Genomic DNA, 18,151 nt, shown 5'->3' with positions numbered 1-18,151 from the left:
ACTGCAGTGGACAAGTGAGTCAGGGTTTGCTAAAATTCATGGCAAAGGTCATACATTTGCTAATCTTACAGTTGTAGTGTGATGTTCATCTTGAGCACACAAAAAGGCACACAGCACCATTTCAGAGGAAAATTATTTATTTAAATATAAACAAAAGAGGTAATACAAAGATTTAGTTAGTGCACAAAAAGATGTGCCTGTGTATTTCTACCAAAATATAACTAATGTTTGTATATTTACACAGCTGAAAGGCTGGATGGGCTGTAGAAAAGTCAACAGAAGTCTTCAATCTCTTGTTCCAACTCCTGATCCAATGAAAAGATGAGGAAAGGACAATAGATTAGAAACATGAAAGTACTTTAGGCAAAAATAACCTTCCATGTTAATAACATGAAATAGAAATGTAACCAATACTGAATACTGAGCCATCGTTAAGGTCATTAGTTACACTTGTGCTTTTCCTGCTATGACAAGTCAAATGTCTGCGTTGAAAAAGGCCTCCAGATCACATCTGCTCTGCAATACAGTGTAATACTAACCTGTATTAGTGCAGTTTTGTTGTAGTCTCGTCTGTGTCTATAGATGCTCTGGCAGAGCAGAGCGTAGAGTTTCTCCAGCTTGTAGACTTCGTAGCCGTCAGTCTTGGTCACAACGCTCTCCAACAGCTCCTAGAGAAAGCAAAGGAAAACATGACGGAGAGAAAGATTAAAGGAAGATTACAACATCACATTTCATACTCTAATCTGAAGAAAAACCCAAAAGTACAGGATGAAAGAAGAACAGAAAAAATTCAAACACCTTTAATTTGTCTCTGTCCACCACCAGAGGAGGAGGTTCCTGATCCAGGATCTGCAGAGCCTTCCCCACATCAATCACCTGCTGCTGCAACACAGCGTTCTTTAGAGCCCGAGTCATTCGCCTCCCGCTGCGCTCTGAGACACAAAATACACGCAGGGAGACATATAATGTTTAGCCCACTATAATAAATGACTGCCAATACAGTCACTGTGATTGCACTATGCTATGCCTTGAAGAGTCATCATCACACTAATGATTTTTATTAGTTACAATATGGATTTACTGAATGAAGCATTTCCCCTGATATTTTCTCTACATTTTTAGAGGTCTGTCATTTGACATACAAATACAAGCCACTCATAAATTCCTATATCCTTGAGTGTACAACAATGTTAATATCCAACCTGTGCTAGTGTCGTCTTCTCCTCTGACAGCTGCAGAGGGCTCTGTGGTTGACGTTTCTGTTGCTTCCACCTCCATTGGTTCAGCCTCGCTGTTCTGCTCTGCCTCCTCTGCTGTAGCTACCTCGCTGCTCCTATCATCTTCCTGTGTTACAGTTTGACATTTCTCAGCCTCAGTTTCTGTCTGCTTTTCACTGTGAGTTTCACCACAATCCTCTGTGTAGGATTGTCCCTGGTTTTCTCCTATTTCAGCGTGGCTGTGCTTGTTAGTGTTCACTGCAGTAATTTCACTGCTCTCATCTCCTCCCTCCTCTCTGTGCTGGTGGTTTCCCCCTGACTGATCTGTGACAGCTTCGTCCGCCTTTTCTTTTTCGTTCTGTCTCTGCTCGTCACTTTCTGGTTTTTGGTTTGCACACACAATAAGCTCATCTTCAGCAGCTTGACTCCTCTCCTCTCTCCCTTCCTCCTCGCATTCCTCCTGGCTGTCCTGCTCCTTCGCAGTGGACTCAGAACTACCTTTGTGAGCTGCTGCAGGCACCGACTCTACATCAACCACCTCCTCTCCTCCATTCCCCTCATCATGCTCTGCTGCTCCTCCCTTCTCAACCTCCTCCTCATCATCCCCATCTTCCTCTTCCTCATCGGAACCTAACTGAATATCATCTCTGGACACATGAGGAGAGGAGGAAGACTTCTTCTTTGCGTAGACGCCAGTGGCCCAGCGACTCCTCCGGCGTTTCTTCTTCTGGGCTGGAGGGACAGAAAGATATTGACGTTTGTTTGTTGTAATTCTTGTACCTAAATTATTAGTTTTTTGTTATCTACGGGACTTTTTACCTGAGGGTTTAGGTGTTGTAACAGCTGAGGCAGTTGCATTGGGAGTAACTGCAGCTGTGGCTCCGGCTGGCTCGCTTTGTGGGGTCATGTCATTAAGTTTGGCCTCTGCAGGAGCATTGGGCTGTTTAGGAAGAACATGGTAGAAGGTGGGAGCAAATTGTCCAGTGGAGCATCCTGTGGTGGTCAAAAAAAAAAAAAAAAGCTTTAAGAAACAGTTTTCATCCACCTCAAACAAACCATAAACATTCTGAAACTGATGACCTGATTTAACCAGTAGATGCAGTTGTGCAGCCTTTGTTTAAATCACAGTTGAATTGTATTTAAAGAGAGAGGGGTGAAAAAATACAAGCTTAAGTTATTTCTATAATAATTTGAGTAACATAAAAAAGGCAAATATGGTAGTACCACATTAAAAACATAAGCTTGGTAAAATACTTCATAACAGTATTTCAAACTACTAAATAAGTCACTGAGTGAAGTCAGCCCTCAGTAACTAAAATTATCTTCACTGGTTGATATTTTAAAACTGAACACAGAATGTCAGTGATAAAATAAATTATCCCCGAGGCTAGGGCAAAGTTAATCATGTGACGTTTGCCTTTTAACTAGGACACACACACAGCATTCACCTCTGCTGCTGCGTGACACTTTGATCTCTTCACAAATCTTCTCAAAATTTTCATCCAGTTCTTCTGTAATGATGGCATGGACAGTGTCCTTCAGTGCACATGCCCTGTGGCGGATCTGGCGGTCTGGAAGAAACACACGCACACACACACACACACACACACACACACACACACACACACACACACACACACACACACACACAATCATTTCTTTCATCAGACTAAATATAGATGTAACAAAAATAAATTAGAACAGTTACATCATCTAATCAGTTATTGTAAATAATAATACACTATGTTCTGCGTGAGCATGGGGAGTATGTGTGTGTGTGTGTACCTGATGGGTCCCTGTCTGGGTTGTATTCGAGGGCATTCTGCCAGATGAGATCCACATCTTGAAGGAACTCTTTGACCGTCCAATACTTATGAAGGTCGATGTTAGTGAGAACTGTTGACAGGTCCATGGGCTTCTTGATCACCTCAGCATAATCTGGAACCTAAAATACGTGACCAAGAGGCTGCTGTGAGTACAACTGTAGGGGGAAAGGGATCAAACTGAATTTTTAGTGCATAAAATCTGTTGATATGAGCAACAGAGTGAGTATCAATTGCTCACTGTGTTGTAGATCAGTCATTTATTTTACTTTTTCTAAAAATCCTTATTTGTGGGATTTTAAAATTTCTTGACTTTGGCGCCCCCTGGTGGAAGCATAAAAGAAGACACTGGCAGACTGAATACAAACCTACTTGCTTGCCTGATGGAGGACAGTACAACAACGATATTATTCTCAGCTTGGCCGACAGTGAGTCAGCTTCAAGTGAGGCATTGTTAGATTAGGAGAGAACAGAATATAATAGAACAGCTACCTCCTCTAAATCCACAGGCTTTGTGAAAGCCTTGAAGCGTTTATCTTGGGACAGGCGGTTGGTGACGTCACGCAAGAAGAGGCGGAGCTCCCTTAGGGTGTTTTCCTCCTGCTCCTCCAATCGTTGGACCTCCTCTTTTGTCAGCTGACGTGGGGGAGGCGGAGGGGCGACGGGGAGCACCTCTAACGCATGGAGCACTGAGGAGAGAGAAGAGTTAACAGATGCACTCGAACCTCACATACAAACTCAGACTTCATACACGCTACCAGGCTTGGAACTTCGTCATTTTAGGGGCCATTTGGCCTTTGGTGTCGCAAATTTTTTTAGGGCACAAAGGCCACTGAGTGAAATAAGAGGATTTGGAGCTTACAAATAAATAACTTGACTTTCTGATTAGAAAAAAACATGAGTGACATGAAAAACATAAATTATTCACTTTGTAAATATCAATAAAAAAACAAACATTTGAAGTCGTCATATTATATGTCTCTTTAAAGTTATGCCTCTTACTAAAACCTACAGTAAAAAACAGGAAGTAAAGCACTCCTCCACTTGTTCTCTGACCACTCTCAATTGCCATTCCTGTTCTTCTAGGAAGGGAGGGAGGGTGTGTGTCAAATAAGGGAATGAAACCGAACAGCAGGAGGGATCTTGTTGGGACCAACAGAGTCCGATAAACAAAGTGCAATACTGTGTGTGAGAGAGAGTCTTTAATCTGACTCATCATCTTACATTATCCCAAATGTTTACAATTTTCAAACCCAGAGAAATCAGTCATTTTAATCAAGGTAACAGTCAGTTTCATTTGGTCGCCTGTCAATGGCGTCATACTCCCTCAACCAAAGAGTATGCGCGCACAAGATGATAATCATCTTGTGTGCATGTGTCAGCATTGTGGTTGTCTGCCACAATGGCGTCTACCAAAGAGTATAAACCTACAAGATAATACGTCTGTGTTGTGGTTGTCTGCCAGAAACTCTGTCATAAATTAACTTTTTAAGTGTTTTTAAGTTTCAAGACACATTTTTACGATAAACCTTTTGGATCTTGGTCATTTTAACTGTATCTTTTAACCAGATCAGACGTCTGGAAGAACAAGCTGAGCAAATAATAGCAGCAACTTGGCTCACAGCCCCCAAGGACATCTTGTGTGATTTTTAATGTGTAACTGCTTTATTCAGTGTTTTTACCGGTTTAATCACCATGACTGTTTGTTTTGGAAAGGAGGTGTGCAACCAATCCAAGCTGCAAGGACTGCTGCAGTTCCAAAAGACCACTAACACTTTTAAAGCAATCTTGAGATTTTGACAGTAGCAGGGGCACAAATGCCATGGTGGCCGTAGGGTGTACGATGATTTTCGGGGCATCGTGGCCAGAGTGAGTGGCAACGACGGCCGTGGCTGCCATGGCCGCTGTGAAATTCCAACCCTGCACACTACATTTGTGTTTATTCAATACCTTTATAAGTGTATACACACACACACTTTTTGCTCACAGACGATGATTTTATTAGACTATGGTTCTTTTTAAGGATGAAGATGTTCTCGCTGTCTATTCACACTGGGAATTTGACATGATACACACACTGAAAATAAAGTCATATTTATTCTCACAACATTAAGATCACATTGACTTTCATTGTGCAGACTTTCCACTGTCCTCTGTATTTACTCTCCAACATCCTGCACCTGAAATGTCCTGTATTGTGCACTATTTAATCTTTTTGTTCTTCCCATCTAATAAACACATTATCTTGCTTTCTTAAAAAGAAATGTAACTCCTCTTTATATTTTCCCTCTTCCCACAGCCAGTTTCAGTAACATTTGCCAGGCATTTTAATAACAGTCACATTAACCACACTGAGTGCTGTTCTGTGTTATAGGTAATGGTTGTGCTGGGTGTATCACATGACACATCACCACTACCCTTCTCTGTTACCAAACCATGCTGGTGTCATGTGACACACAAGATCATTTATTAAGTAAAAATTAATTACTTTGGATTTTGTTTCCAAACTCATCTATTTCTCACCAGCTTTCCTTTTAGAGGCAGGGGCCTTAGCAGCCTGGTTTAAGATCAGGTCCTCAAAGAAGTTTCTTCTTTCTCTGCTGGTGGGGACAGGGACAAGGAAAACCTCCCCATACTCCACCCGAAACAACTCCTGAACCTGTGGCAAGAAAAAGTGAGAGGTGAGAGAAGACATTCTTGCAGATGAGTGTGTGACTCCACTACTACTTTTTTTTTAATGCTGTGCCAAGCCAACAGTGTATCACTCTTATTTCCATACCTCTGCACTGAGTTGGGCGTATCGCAGATTGCAGGTAGCCAGCAGCAGAATGGGAGCAAAGGCAGGGATGGAGCTGAGCAGGCTGAGGAAGGTCGCTCTTAAGGCCGGACCCACTGTTTCCCACCACTGTCCGATGTGAGGGATGTACAGGATACTGGGAGAGGTTCGCTTGGCTTCCACAAAAATCTGCAGAGCATGTTACATGGGAACATTAACTTATGGAATAGATATTTACAAATAATAAAGATATTTACATAAATCTACAGAGGCTAGTAGAATAATACTTTAATGAAACATAAGATGGTACAGGCTGAAAGACATCCTGTAGATTTCAGGATCAATTTGATTGTTGCAATTATATAAGTTAAGTAACAATTATAAACATTTGCTGGTGACAGCTTCTTAAAAGTGAGGATTTGTTTGCTTTTCTGTGGAAATATCATCATAAATTAAATGCCTTTGAGTAGTTTAACTGCTGGTAAAAAAAAAAAAGAGTAATTTCAAGACGTAGCTTCAAGCTCTGGTAACACTGATTCTCATTCATCCCTGCTATTATCATGGCTTTTTCATACTAGTATTTGTCTGTAGTACATATTTATCCCCAGTATCCATGACAGAAGGAAGTGGGGCCCATGAACTACATTCTCTGTGGCAGCCACTTTGGCCAGTGAGGTTCACTGAAAAGAACACACTGAATTTGACAAGGCTGCAAGAGAAGAGACGTGAAGAAGCAAACTCCAGCGTTTTCAGTCTAAATTGGTTCTGTGTCAGGTCTAATTTTATGGATCTTGGGTGTATGAATTGTAAATATCCATTTGGATTTCACGCCACTCAAATCTGATTAATTGTTTTATGTTACTACAATATTTTATCTTATTTAGAAGAGTAGTATTTTGTTTACCTGAGCACAGGTCTCTTCTGGTGCAGTTGCACTGGCTCCAAACAGTACAGCCATGTCCAGTGTGTACACAGTGAATTTCTCCAGAGTGTGGAGGACAGCAGGAGCCAGATGAGAGCTCTGACCTGAACCTGGTCGGCCCTCTAAAAGCATCCTGGGACGGTAAGAGGTTGGCTGGCTCAACACACTTCTGAAAAAGGAGAGATGGCAGAGAGATGTGTGAGGTGGATGGGGAGTTCAGATTTATTTTCACTGAACTGAAGTCAAGGGCTAATTAAGTTGCCTAAATGATCTTCAAAAGGATCTGGGTCGCTGGGACAACGAATGGCTCACAGAACTTGTGATGTCAAGTTAAGATAAAGAAAAAAGGAGATGAAGTAAGACATGTAAAGGGTCCAGGATTACACTGGGTCAGCCTCCATAGATGACTAATCTTTCCCAATGTAGCTTTTGCTCCACCTTAAGATTTTTTAAATTACCGTATTCACCTAAAGATAAGACGACCCTGATTATAAGAAGACTCATTTTTGGAAAAAGACTTACAACTTGGATTAAATTACTCTTATTTGCTTTTTACAAGCAAAACTTTTATCGCACCCCCCGCAGTGAAACGGATGAGAGGAGAGAGACTCAGCGCGACCATAACTGACAGCAAAACGCAGTAGAGACTATGTTCATTCATGTTATTTACCAAATTTATGTGCACTTGTTTCATTTCAGCTCAGTGTGTGACTTCGATGCGCTTTGCTGTCACTTATGGTCGCACTGAGTTTCTCTCCTCTCTCCGCTCCACATACACAGAGCAGAGGAGAGACAGTGAAGTAGTCGAGTTGACGGCAACATTCATTACATTACTGTTACTCAGTTGTTGATTAACTTGGCCTACTATTGAGCCACTTTGTTTGAGACGATCACTGTGTCTCTTCATCTTTAAAATCCCTGGCAATGTAGGCTAGTTGTGAGGGACGGTGGCTCGCTTCAGTCAGGAGGGGAACACTCGTTTTACAGATTTTTAGCACCATCTGTTGTTGTGAACGTATATTGACATTTAAAAGTTTAGACTCCTAATAAAAGACGACCTCACTTTTTTCAGATGTATTTCCAGGAAAAAAAAACCCTGTCTTATACTCGGGCCAATACAGTATTTTAATATTTACTTCCTCTTAGCTGTTTCTTACACCTTAAACATTTTAAAAAAAAATTTAAATTAAAAATTTAAAAAAAAAGAAAAAAAATGAATTAATTTAGAAATTATGTATAACGATACTTAACAAAAATCTGAAACAATAAGTAAACAAATTGCACAAAATTTCCTTCCTGCATCATCTCTAACGCACCTGTTGAGGTTGAGGAGTCCCTTAGCAGCAGGTGTTTTGAGTTGAGAGTGAGAGGTCTGTCCACTGGTGCAGTCCTCATCTTCACTGAACATCAGATCATCCTCAGACAAACCACAGGGCTGATCTGAAAATACACACACACACTCCAGCAGTGACTCCTGATGTCTAACTGAAGCACCAAAAGTGGTTGGCAAATGAACAATTTAAGGTGTGATCTAGTCTGTAATTAATTATGGAGATAGGGACAATGAATTTGTTAAATGAAATGAAAGAATGCATGAACATGAACACCAGGGCAGATGAGGGCCAGTATAAATATATGCAAGACAGAACTAGAGAAGAAAATGAAGCAGGACTGCACCTTGTTCTCTCCTCCTCTTTAAGCCCTGCTCAGCGTGCGGGAACACTCTGCTGACTGTGTCGAGGATGTTCTGCAGGGAGGCGCTCAGCAAAGGACGGATGGCAGGTATCAGGGCCTTGGCTGGTGACACTACAGCTCTGTGAATCACAATCAGCACGTTCATTCAATAACCATATGCAAGAAACCAACCCTGGGGCTGTAAGAATATTAAAATAAAAAAGGAAAGCAAAATAATAAGTTATCTTGGACATACCTCTGGGCAGCGGGCACCATTTTGGACATGGCAGACATAAAGTCTTTGTTTGTGATGGCGATAGAGTTGACATCAAGCACAAGTTTCTGAGATGAGGAGTAGATTTGTGGGTAGCGGCGCCGTAATGCACACAGGGCTGCTTCTGAACACACTGCCTTGATGTCTGCTCCGCAATAACCTACCAAGTAAAGACAATCAGCTTGCTGGTAACGGCACTAAGACTATTAGCAAACTTTTATCTGTAGTCTTGAGTGTACAAAGCTTTGTGCAGTGTTTCCTGTAGAATTTCTCTGAATGGAGCTAAAGTAGATAATCATTTCTGGTAAATGTTACTCTATGGTAACATGTGGTATGTTCTTAGAAAATAAAAATGGCTTCTTAGATGTTATTATAAAGTATGGACAATTGCAACCTAATGTGTTATTTGTAGAGCGGAAGCTTAGCAACAAACTCAGATGTGTATGTGCAAACGTACCAACACATTTATCCGCCAGTTCCTCCAGAAAAGAGTCAGTAGGTGGAGGAGTCCACTGTCTGGTGTGGATCTTCAGAATGTCCTTTCTCGCCTGCCATAAAAATATGACATCAAAAATACTACATAGAAAAAATAGCTACACATAAGCAGGAGTACACATAAGCATAACATAATGTGTGTCTGAAGATTGATGATTTGACTATAACCTACATGTCATTTCTCTCTTTTATGGCCTCTGCCAAGCATCGCAATCCTTCTACAGTATCTCACCTCTCTGTCCGGCAGGCCGAAGAGGAACTCTCTGTCGAAGCGTCCTGGTCGTCTGAGAGCTGGATCGATGGAGTCCAGTCTGTTTGTGGCTCCTATCACTACGACCTCTCCTCTACTGTCTAATCCATCCATAAGAGCCAGGAGGGTGGACACAATGGAACTACAGAGACAGAAGCGGACTCTGATTAAGTTTTTCTCACTCACTGCAACAGAGGGGAGATGACTGCAATACACTGAGCCAAATTAAGGTTTAATACAGGGTGAAGTAGTGACTTTTAGTTCTAAAAGGAATTTGTTGAGCTGCAGCTGCATCAAAGTTGTTTCAAATCACTGCTGGAGCACAACATTTAACAACATTACACATGCAGTTGGTCTATTCAGTAACACACACGTATTGCATAAGCTAAGAACAGCTGCTCACCTGTGGATCTGGTCCTGTCGGCTGGACCTGACTGGAGCCAAACCATCAATTTCATCAAAGAAGATGATAGACGGACGCATCTGGTATGCCTGGGAGGAATTCAGTACAGATTCAATCAGTTAGAATTTGGTTTATTTTCAGACCTCATACCTAAAAAGGAACAGACATTAACTTGATTTATTCTGTTAATAAAGTGTCCAAATACAGTATAGTGTGTTGGTTTCAAAGTATCTGCTTTATGAAATTCTTTCTTTTGGTTTTGTATGGTTAAGAGATACAAAAACATTCAAATAAAATGTGAAAATCTCTGACTGGATTTGACTGAGAACATTGAAACCACCACTTTGGTTTACCTGGTCAAACAGCAGGCGTAGCTGTCTCTCAGATTCTCCCACCCACTTACTGAGGCAATCAGCTCCTTTCCTCATGAAGAACGACACTTTTCTTTCCCCCTGACTGCACTCGTTGGCCAGCGCTCTGGCTACAAGGGTTTTCCCTGTGCCTGGAGGACCGTAAAATAGACAGCCCCTGAAAACCAGGAGAAATACAGAAAAGACATAAATAGCAGGCATGTAAAATATACAGATGTTAACACATATAAAACAATACTTTTTGGTTGCTCTCAAAAGAACACTTAAATAAAATATTGATCCACAGAACGTAAAATAAATGCACAGCTATAACTGATGACATTTTTAATTTGCAAAGCATCAACACTTCTTCCTGTTGACTAACACAAATAGTTTACCTGGGTGGCTGTATCTTGAACCTCTCAAAGACTTCTGGGTAGAGCAGCGGGAAGACCACCATCTCCTTCAGCGCAGAAATGTGTCTACTTAAACCTCCGATGCTGTCAAAGCGCACCTGAGGTCGCAAAGATTGTTATGTCAGATTGTTTTCTCATTATTCTCTCTGTCCAACTAATCTTTCATCTTTGTCTGTGTCCATGCAGCTTACCGTCTTGTCTATTTGCATGGGGTCCACATCAGCGAGGCTGGCTCCAATCTTCATTCTGTCCTTGTGGATCCCCAGCAGGTCTTCTTTCACAAGGTTCATAGGCAGACATCTGCACGAGAAAAAGGGAACACATGAGAATCACATCTCATTATACGGCAGTTTTGATTTGTTACAGCAAAAGCATATGGATTGTCCTGAGAGATTTGTACAAAAATAAGAGTATACTGTATGAAACACATTAAGACAGTGATCCCACTGATCTATCTGTATATATTACTGTAGAAAATCATTGTTCAACTGAAAAGATGGGTAGTGGAAATATGTAAAATATTATTACTGAGGGACTCAAGAGGTCACAACAGTAATTAAGTGTAATTTACTTCTATAAAAGTTATCTTTAAGATACAAATCTGCAAGCTTTATGTGTTTTATTCACCCACTTTCTGCAGTGCAGTAATTAAGATATAATTTAATAAAATTGTGAAAGTAAACTTTTTGGGAAAAAGTTTGCTGTCACATTAGTTTTTTGACCGATTGGAATTATCATCTGTCGCCCACCTTTGTGTTCAAAACACCACTGTTGTCTACCTGTACTTGTTTATGACAGCTGCAGCTGCTCTCACCTGTTGACCGACCTGCTCCTGTTCTTACTTCTCCGCCTCTGGAATTTCTCATCGTCTGAAGAGGAGGACGTGGAGTCGCTACTGTGGATGGCGTGTCTCCGTCTGTAATGGCAAAAGATGCAAAAAAACCCCCCCCACCCAAAAGACCCATTAGCTCTAATCCAATCTGTACCATGGTGACTATCAGTTTATCATAAACAGATGTCACTCTCTGCAACAACACAGGAATCAATGCTAGTAAGCCAAGACACTCATATTCCACACACAAACACACCACAATTACTACTCACTGATTAGAAAGTATCGCTGTTTTTCATGAATACACAAATACACACAAACATACACATTGTTGAAACAATAGTAACAATGCATGGATTTAGTAGAAAGGCAGTATTTGATTATGTATGATGTGCAACAATAACACGGGGGCAACTCATCCAACCACTTCGAATGACACCGTCACCATTCATGACACCACACTGACATACTATCTGAACAACACGTAAGGGGTGCTTGATTTACAGAAGTGATTTTAAATGGTTATTTTGACAAATCAACTTTTTTTTAAATGTGAGGGAAACTTCTAATTAGATGCACATAAAAATAAAAAAATAAAAACTCAAAAAAGGAAGATATCAATTAACACAAAATGATGAAAAGATGGTGTCCAGTCAAAAATGGAAATATAGGAATACAGTGTTAGTAATATTTGCTGTTTGATGATTCAAAGAAGATCAACAGATGACATCAAAATCAAGAGCATCCCCTTTTTAAACTTTTGAAAGGCTGCCAATTCCACATTTTCAGATTTGCAACAGAGACATTGCAATCTATCATGTCAACTAATTGAAAGACTTTTCATTTAAGCATTAAAACAAATGTATTCATTGTTTGTCTAAAAGACATTCAACAATGCTTAAACAGTGACAAAGTTCAGATGTTGGTTCGGCATCCCAATACTTCAACCATAGTGCCCCCCCCCACCACAACCACGGTGTTAGCAGAAACAGACAGCATCCCGAAAAACAAACTACAGACTAAAAAACACCAACAAAAGATAAGTAGTTGGGGTCTTACCTCTCAGAACTACTCCTGAGGGTGGGAGGAAGAGAATCAGAAAAAAAAGAGGAAAAAAGGGAATTTTGGGATGGATTTAACATGCAATGATGATACTAAAGCCTATTAGAGACAGCACTATGACACCAGGACAGATCAAAGAAACAACTTTTTTAATGTTTGGCCCATGTTCTTTCTGTGTGTGTGTGTGTTTGAGATATGAGTAAGCGTAACAGCTATCAGGCCATTCAGAAGTGATTGCGTAAATGTTTTTTTCTTGCAGAATAAACTTTGATAAACCTAACTGTGAGTCACGTTTCAAGATAATTCGTCAAATGTGTCCTACAGTAAGTTGGAAGACTATTTTATGTGGTATTAAGCGGACCATCAAGGGTTACTGAGAAAACAAATCCCTTATTAGCGGATGTTTTACTTCTCACATTCATACTTTCATATTGAATGGTTGGTGGCTGAGTTGTCATACTAACAGGCTGGTTCTTCTTCTGTTGTAGGGGCTCCTGGGGGCCGTGGAGCTGAATCTGAACCTGCGTCTGGTAGGAGACGAGTGGTCCTTGAAGTACATGCTGCGCTTCCTGGGCTCTCTGGGTTCTGACAAAACATTTAATCAAAATGTCAAATTCAGTGGAAAGCTAGCAGATATTCAGGTGAATGTATTTAATAGGGCATGCTTATAACTTAGCAAAAATATTCAACTATGTAACAAGTATGAGAGGACAGAGAAAGACTAAGCTGTAAATGTCACTAATCTTTTTTTTCTCCTGTACCAAATTTGCTTTAAGAATTCTAACAAATAATCCAGTTACTTTGTAAGAGTATATTACAAAGTAGCCCTACCTCCCAAAAAAGGGGTATACCAAGCTCTGCTATGAAGTAAATTAAACTAATTTGAACAATGTCAACTGTCATATTGGGACATTAGGACAAATTAGAGATTTCTTTGTATCTCAACCCTTTAACATGAAGGCACATCTCTCATTTAAAGAACATGATCTAAGCACTTGCTATTGTTTGCTGGTCTGGTTGGATTCTAACTGCGTTTTTTTGTACTGGTGCCTTCTGTGTGTAATGGCAATAGAGTTGAATCGATCCATCTAATGATCAATAGGGCTTTTTCACAACAGGCTTAGTCATAGTAGGAAAAGCACAAGTGTTACTAATAACGTTAACGATGGCTCGGTTCTATTCCAGTGTCCCATGACAGCACGCTACACGGTACCAGGACCCTGAACCTGAGGCAGCCATCGTTAATTTTATTATTCACACCTGTTACATATCAAAATGTCTATTGTTTCATTGGTCGAGCTGAACAGAAGCAGTACCATCCTGTGGGGCCTGATAGCGAACCACAGTCTTTCGCTGTCTGAAGTCATAACGCTTCTGGTTTTCCTCTTCCTCGCCATCTTCATCATCATCATCGTCGTCGTCATCTTCTTCCTCCTCCTCATCATCATCATCCTCTCTATCTTCCTCCTCCTCTTCATCATGATCATCCTCATCCCCTGCTGTGAATTTAAATTGAAAAAGAAAAGAAAAGAAAAGAGATATTAAGATGTGATCTACATACAAAGTTTAAGCTAAACGTTTGAACACATTGAGGTCCATGCAGTAGTGTAGAGACACTACGAATAATTAAACCACTCAACAACAACTCACATCGTTGCCAGTGAATAAAAATGAGCCTCACAATGATTATTCAAAATATATTGCTGATTGCCATTTTTAAAACAAAATGTAAACAATTCTGCTTTTGATGATATGATAGCCCATCGAAGTTAAGATGAAGAAAACACACTTGGCTGTTAGACGTCTAGTAGCAACTTGGGGGCTTGAGATGAATGAAGCTGAATGAATTCTCTCCAGCACTGAATGGAGCAGGAACAACATGCCTTTATATTCCCCAAAACAAATAAAGCATATTTTGATCTCGATCCCAAGCTGCCTGCATGAAGTGGCTGTTAAATCTAATCTGTCTCACCTTGGTTCTCCTCCTGTGTGTCTTTACTCTCCACGTCTGTCCTCAGAGACCTTCCCATTCTGCCCCTGGTGTACACTCCCAGCTGCTCACAGAAAACAAGTTAAATTCCGATTAACGTTATGATTACAGAGGTTTGTAACATGTTGCACAGTAAACAGCAAAATCCCCTCCGTTACATAATGCCATGTTTGAATAAGGAGTGTGGATTATTACCTCTTCTTCAGTGTCTCTGCTCCTCAGTCTGCGTCTCATCTTCTGCATGTCGTCCATCTTCTGGAGAACAGCTTCAGCAGTGCTAAGGGAGGAGGAAGAATTCATCAGATTTTATCAAAATTCATCACTGAGATTACTCATTAGCTTTGCGTATGTGAGCTGGGTACTACTTATGGTGATACAAAACTGACACAGTGTTGGAGGGAGACTAAAGACACTGCAGTGAATGTTATTGAACTCACTTGGTGATGAGGCGGTCGTAGAGCACTGACTGATTTCGGGAATCAAGTTTGTATCTGGTGATTCGGGAACTACGTCGTACGGAGCGATCCTCCTCCTCCTCCTCTTCTTCCACTTCTCGGCTCTGCAGGTTAAAGCGGCTCCTCTTGGGAGTGGAGGACCCCTCCACTTCATCTGGAACATCTTGAGCATGAACAGAAACACTTTTTGTTAGCCTGTTAGTAGTACAGGCCCTCCTAAATACTCATTTCTGTTTAACGTGCTTCATGTGCTGTGTAACTATAGAAAGATATGGTAGCATACCGCACCTGCTTGCTGCTTGCTGCTGGACGCATTCCCCTCTCTCTGCAGCCTGGAGGATTTCCTGAAGAGAGAAAGGACAAACACAAATCAAAAATAAGTTGATCAACAAAAAAATAATTGAATACTTTGATAATAACTGAATCGTTTATGTCAGCTTTAAGCAAAAAATTCCTGCTTCTTGTTGCTTTGTTTTCTGACATTTTGCAGACCAAATGATTAACTGACAAAATAATTAGCAGATTAATCAATAATAATTGTTAGTTGCATGCCTAATTTGGAGAATGTATTGCTTTCTTTGACATCAACACTGTCCAAAAAAATAAATAAATAAATAAAAACATAATAAGACTTGTTTACAAAAGTAGGCTGTGAGGTAAATTTGCAGGGGAAGAATACATATATAATCAGTGGAAACTGTCCTATATGAGGAAATCCAGCTGACTGTAAAGAACAGAGATATTACATGTTATTTAATGTTTGATGCAAGTGTCAAGTTACAGACAAAACATGTTTGCCTTTATTTCTGGGCCCCTCTGTGATGGCCATTGATCACTTTATGTGGGTGATAAGTTTTCCACTTGTAATACCTGACCTGAAAATCCTCACTACTTTGCAGACAAACACCCCTACCATGACCCCTTAAAAAGCGGTTGTTAAAAGTATTGCTAATAATCAAACAGTTATTAAACTGACTGTATTACCTGGTGCAGCAGCCTCCAGCCTTGTCTTCATTCACAGGGCTGCTGGTCTTTGGTTCCATGTCCGCAAAGGAGACCTCCAGTTTAACTCTTTGTTCTCGGGTCTTCGGAGTGTGATGGAGACCACTTCCCTCCTGCTGCTTCATATCAGCGTGTCCCTGGCACGGTCACATTATGGGTTTATAATTTACAGTATAAACAGCAGAAGTTCAAGAGTGTCTACTATATTGAATAAGGAAATCAAGTTAATCATAACATAAAGTATATTTATTTCCTAACTTCCAGGTCTTTGCAGGAGGTTCCCTACTTTGCCATGTTTACTGAGTCAACAGGAGTGCAGGTCAGTTCACACCTGAAATTATGAGTAACCACATTTACTTCAGTTAACTTAATTCAGCTTTAGTATCTTGGATTTGAAATTCTATTTTACAATCTGTAAATGTTCCTACAACATGTTAACTCCATACATTTCAAACATGAGCTATGTATAAGTATGTGGATTAGTCGTTTAAAATAAATCAATGACTTTTTCTATCTGTAGTAAACCGCAAAGATAGGGCTGCTGGGTAGCAGTCACTGTCCCATGACTGGAATGACTGGAAGCTAAAGGCCAGCTCCTCATAGCAGCAAATGCGGTAATATCTGACTTTTGAGTCACTACAACACTATCTGCCCCATGGGTGCTGCTACTGACCACTGCCTCTGCACTCAATCTGATAAAGGTTCTTGTTATCTGTCTCTGTCTGTGAGGGAGTGTGTTGTTTTTAGAATAAGAATAATGTCCTAAAACTCAAGCAACACATTATTCAAAACTAGTTTGTTCTCAGAAGGTCATGCAACTATCAGTTAATGACCCATATAACTGAACATTCATGTCAAGCGTGCACACACACATATACTAGATAAAGTATATGTTTGTAGAATAGAGGTTAATCATGCTAAAGCTGCAGTGCGGTTTCACAAAATAGTGACTCTGTGAAAAGTTTGGTTACAGTCTATTAAGCACATTTTGTTTTGTTTTGTTTCCCAGCTGAATGACTCAACGAAAGAATGAATTCATGAATGAACATATCCCCCTGCCAACCAATCAAATCCCTACAACTGCAACTTAGAGCAGTGGTTCTCAAACTTTTTCACTTCAAGGACCCCTAAACTGACATAAATAAATTAGACCATGGACCCCCATTTGATAGGATTTTTTCTTTTAGATGTTTTATTACAGAAAATGTATGAAACCCATGACCACAATAGTTATACATCCTGTCATTGTGTTACTAATGGATGGAATTATAGTGAATATAAATTATTCCCTTTTTTGATGGGGACCTCCTGGAATCCCCTCAAGGACCCAAAGGGGTCCCCGGACCGCACTTTGAGAACCACTGCCTTACAGAAATACCAAAACACACCACCTTAGACATTTATAACATCTAGCGTACTGACATTTTTAATTTACAGCCTGGTCTAACAACTTACAAACGTTATTATTATAGGACCATGACGCACAACAACACTGAACAAAACATTAATATTTAGAGGATTTGTTTATTTTAACTGGAGAGTTCAGAAGTGAGCGTTATACCTGACACGAAAAAATCTATGTCAAAGAGAGACACGAGTTGAGTCAAATGTTAGGAAACTTTGAGTGATGATTACTACTCTATCAGTCAGTGACAAGCTGACAAGGTAGCTAGGGTAGTTAGCTTAGCACGCTAGCAATATATGACAGCAAAGTTTGCGTTTGAAGCTACTTTATCCACCAAAACAAGTGGTGATCTAACACCAGCTGTCTATGTGTACACGCTTACATTCGTCGTGTTGTTTTCCGGGCTGCTGAAGCTATCATCCAAGGGCCGGGAGGACCGGGTCAGCCGGGCGGACTTTCTCTGGGAGGCGGGAAGCAGCGACAGAAACTCCGAGCTTGTGTCCAACTCCATCGACCTCCGCTTCGGAGTTGTCGCCACCGACTCAGCTCCGACAGTGCCGCTGCTGCGTAGTATCACCATCTTGACTCCAAACTGACCTTATACAAGCATGAACGACGGATAATCAGCCACTATCCCCCCTTAAAAAAGTGTCCTAACGCTCACAGTGCCGCCAGCACAGCAAAGATAACGGCAAATATCCTCCAGCTTGACACACACAAGCTCCTCTCTAAACTGATTTCTGGCGCCACAAACGTCATCAGAGGTTGTGACGTAACTATCGAGGAGCTGCCGCACAGAAAAATA

The 18,151-nt window shown here is 40.7% G+C and overlaps 1 protein-coding gene and 1 non-coding gene across 3 annotated transcripts; both read right to left on the bottom strand.

Moving 5' to 3' along the window:
• Positions 1–119: 119 nt before the first annotated feature.
• On the bottom strand, positions 120–18,111 carry LOC121905417 (ATPase family AAA domain-containing protein 2-like). 2 transcript variants are annotated; one of them, XM_042423636.1, is made up of 30 exons: positions 17,729–18,111; positions 15,924–16,078; positions 15,228–15,283; positions 14,922–15,102; positions 14,680–14,761; positions 14,467–14,548; positions 13,811–13,993; positions 12,959–13,079; positions 12,492–12,506; positions 11,415–11,516; positions 10,792–10,900; positions 10,583–10,698; positions 10,188–10,362; positions 9,835–9,923; positions 9,414–9,573; positions 9,144–9,234; positions 8,669–8,846; positions 8,416–8,552; positions 8,055–8,178; positions 6,721–6,907; positions 5,820–6,005; positions 5,564–5,699; positions 3,533–3,729; positions 3,003–3,162; positions 2,666–2,788; positions 2,037–2,210; positions 1,203–1,949; positions 799–932; positions 540–668; positions 120–305 (listed from the first exon to the last, which is right to left on the bottom strand). In XM_042423636.1, the coding sequence occupies exons 1-30, from the start codon at positions 17,924–17,926 to the stop codon at positions 273–275; spliced, it is 4,560 nt and encodes a 1,519-aa protein (XP_042279570.1). In that variant the 5' UTR covers positions 17,927–18,111; the 3' UTR covers positions 120–272. The 2 variants fall into 2 exon arrangements, with proteins under 2 accessions (XP_042279570.1, XP_042279571.1); XM_042423637.1 differs by lacking the exon at positions 12,492–12,506.
• LOC121906446 lies at positions 6,396–6,530 on the bottom strand. Its single transcript, XR_006098633.1, has one exon. It is a non-coding gene; the product is annotated as a small nucleolar RNA SNORA5 (small nucleolar RNA).
• Positions 18,112–18,151: the final 40 nt, after the last annotated feature.

Source organism: Thunnus maccoyii, chromosome 10, assembly GCF_910596095.1.
Source record: "Thunnus maccoyii chromosome 10, fThuMac1.1, whole genome shotgun sequence".
Lineage (NCBI taxonomy): Eukaryota > Metazoa > Chordata > Actinopteri > Scombriformes > Scombridae > Thunnus > Thunnus maccoyii.
Note: the sequence above shows the minus strand (reverse complement) of the source record. Positions and strands in the feature narration are given on the sequence as shown.

Bases quoted from the DNA above. Each gene is read 5' to 3' on its own strand.
- LOC121905417 (XM_042423636.1), bottom strand. From the start codon at position 17,926: ATGGTGATACTACGCAGCAGCGGCACTGTCGGAGCTGAGTCGGTGGCG. The intron at 2,789-3,002 runs GTACACACACAC...TGTTTCTTCCAG, and splicing joins CCCAGACAGGGACCCATCAG to ACCGCCAGATCCGCCACAGG. The intron at 2,211-2,665 runs GTGAATGCTGTG...TGACCACCACAG, and splicing joins AGTGTCACGCAGCAGCAGAG to GATGCTCCACTGGACAATTT.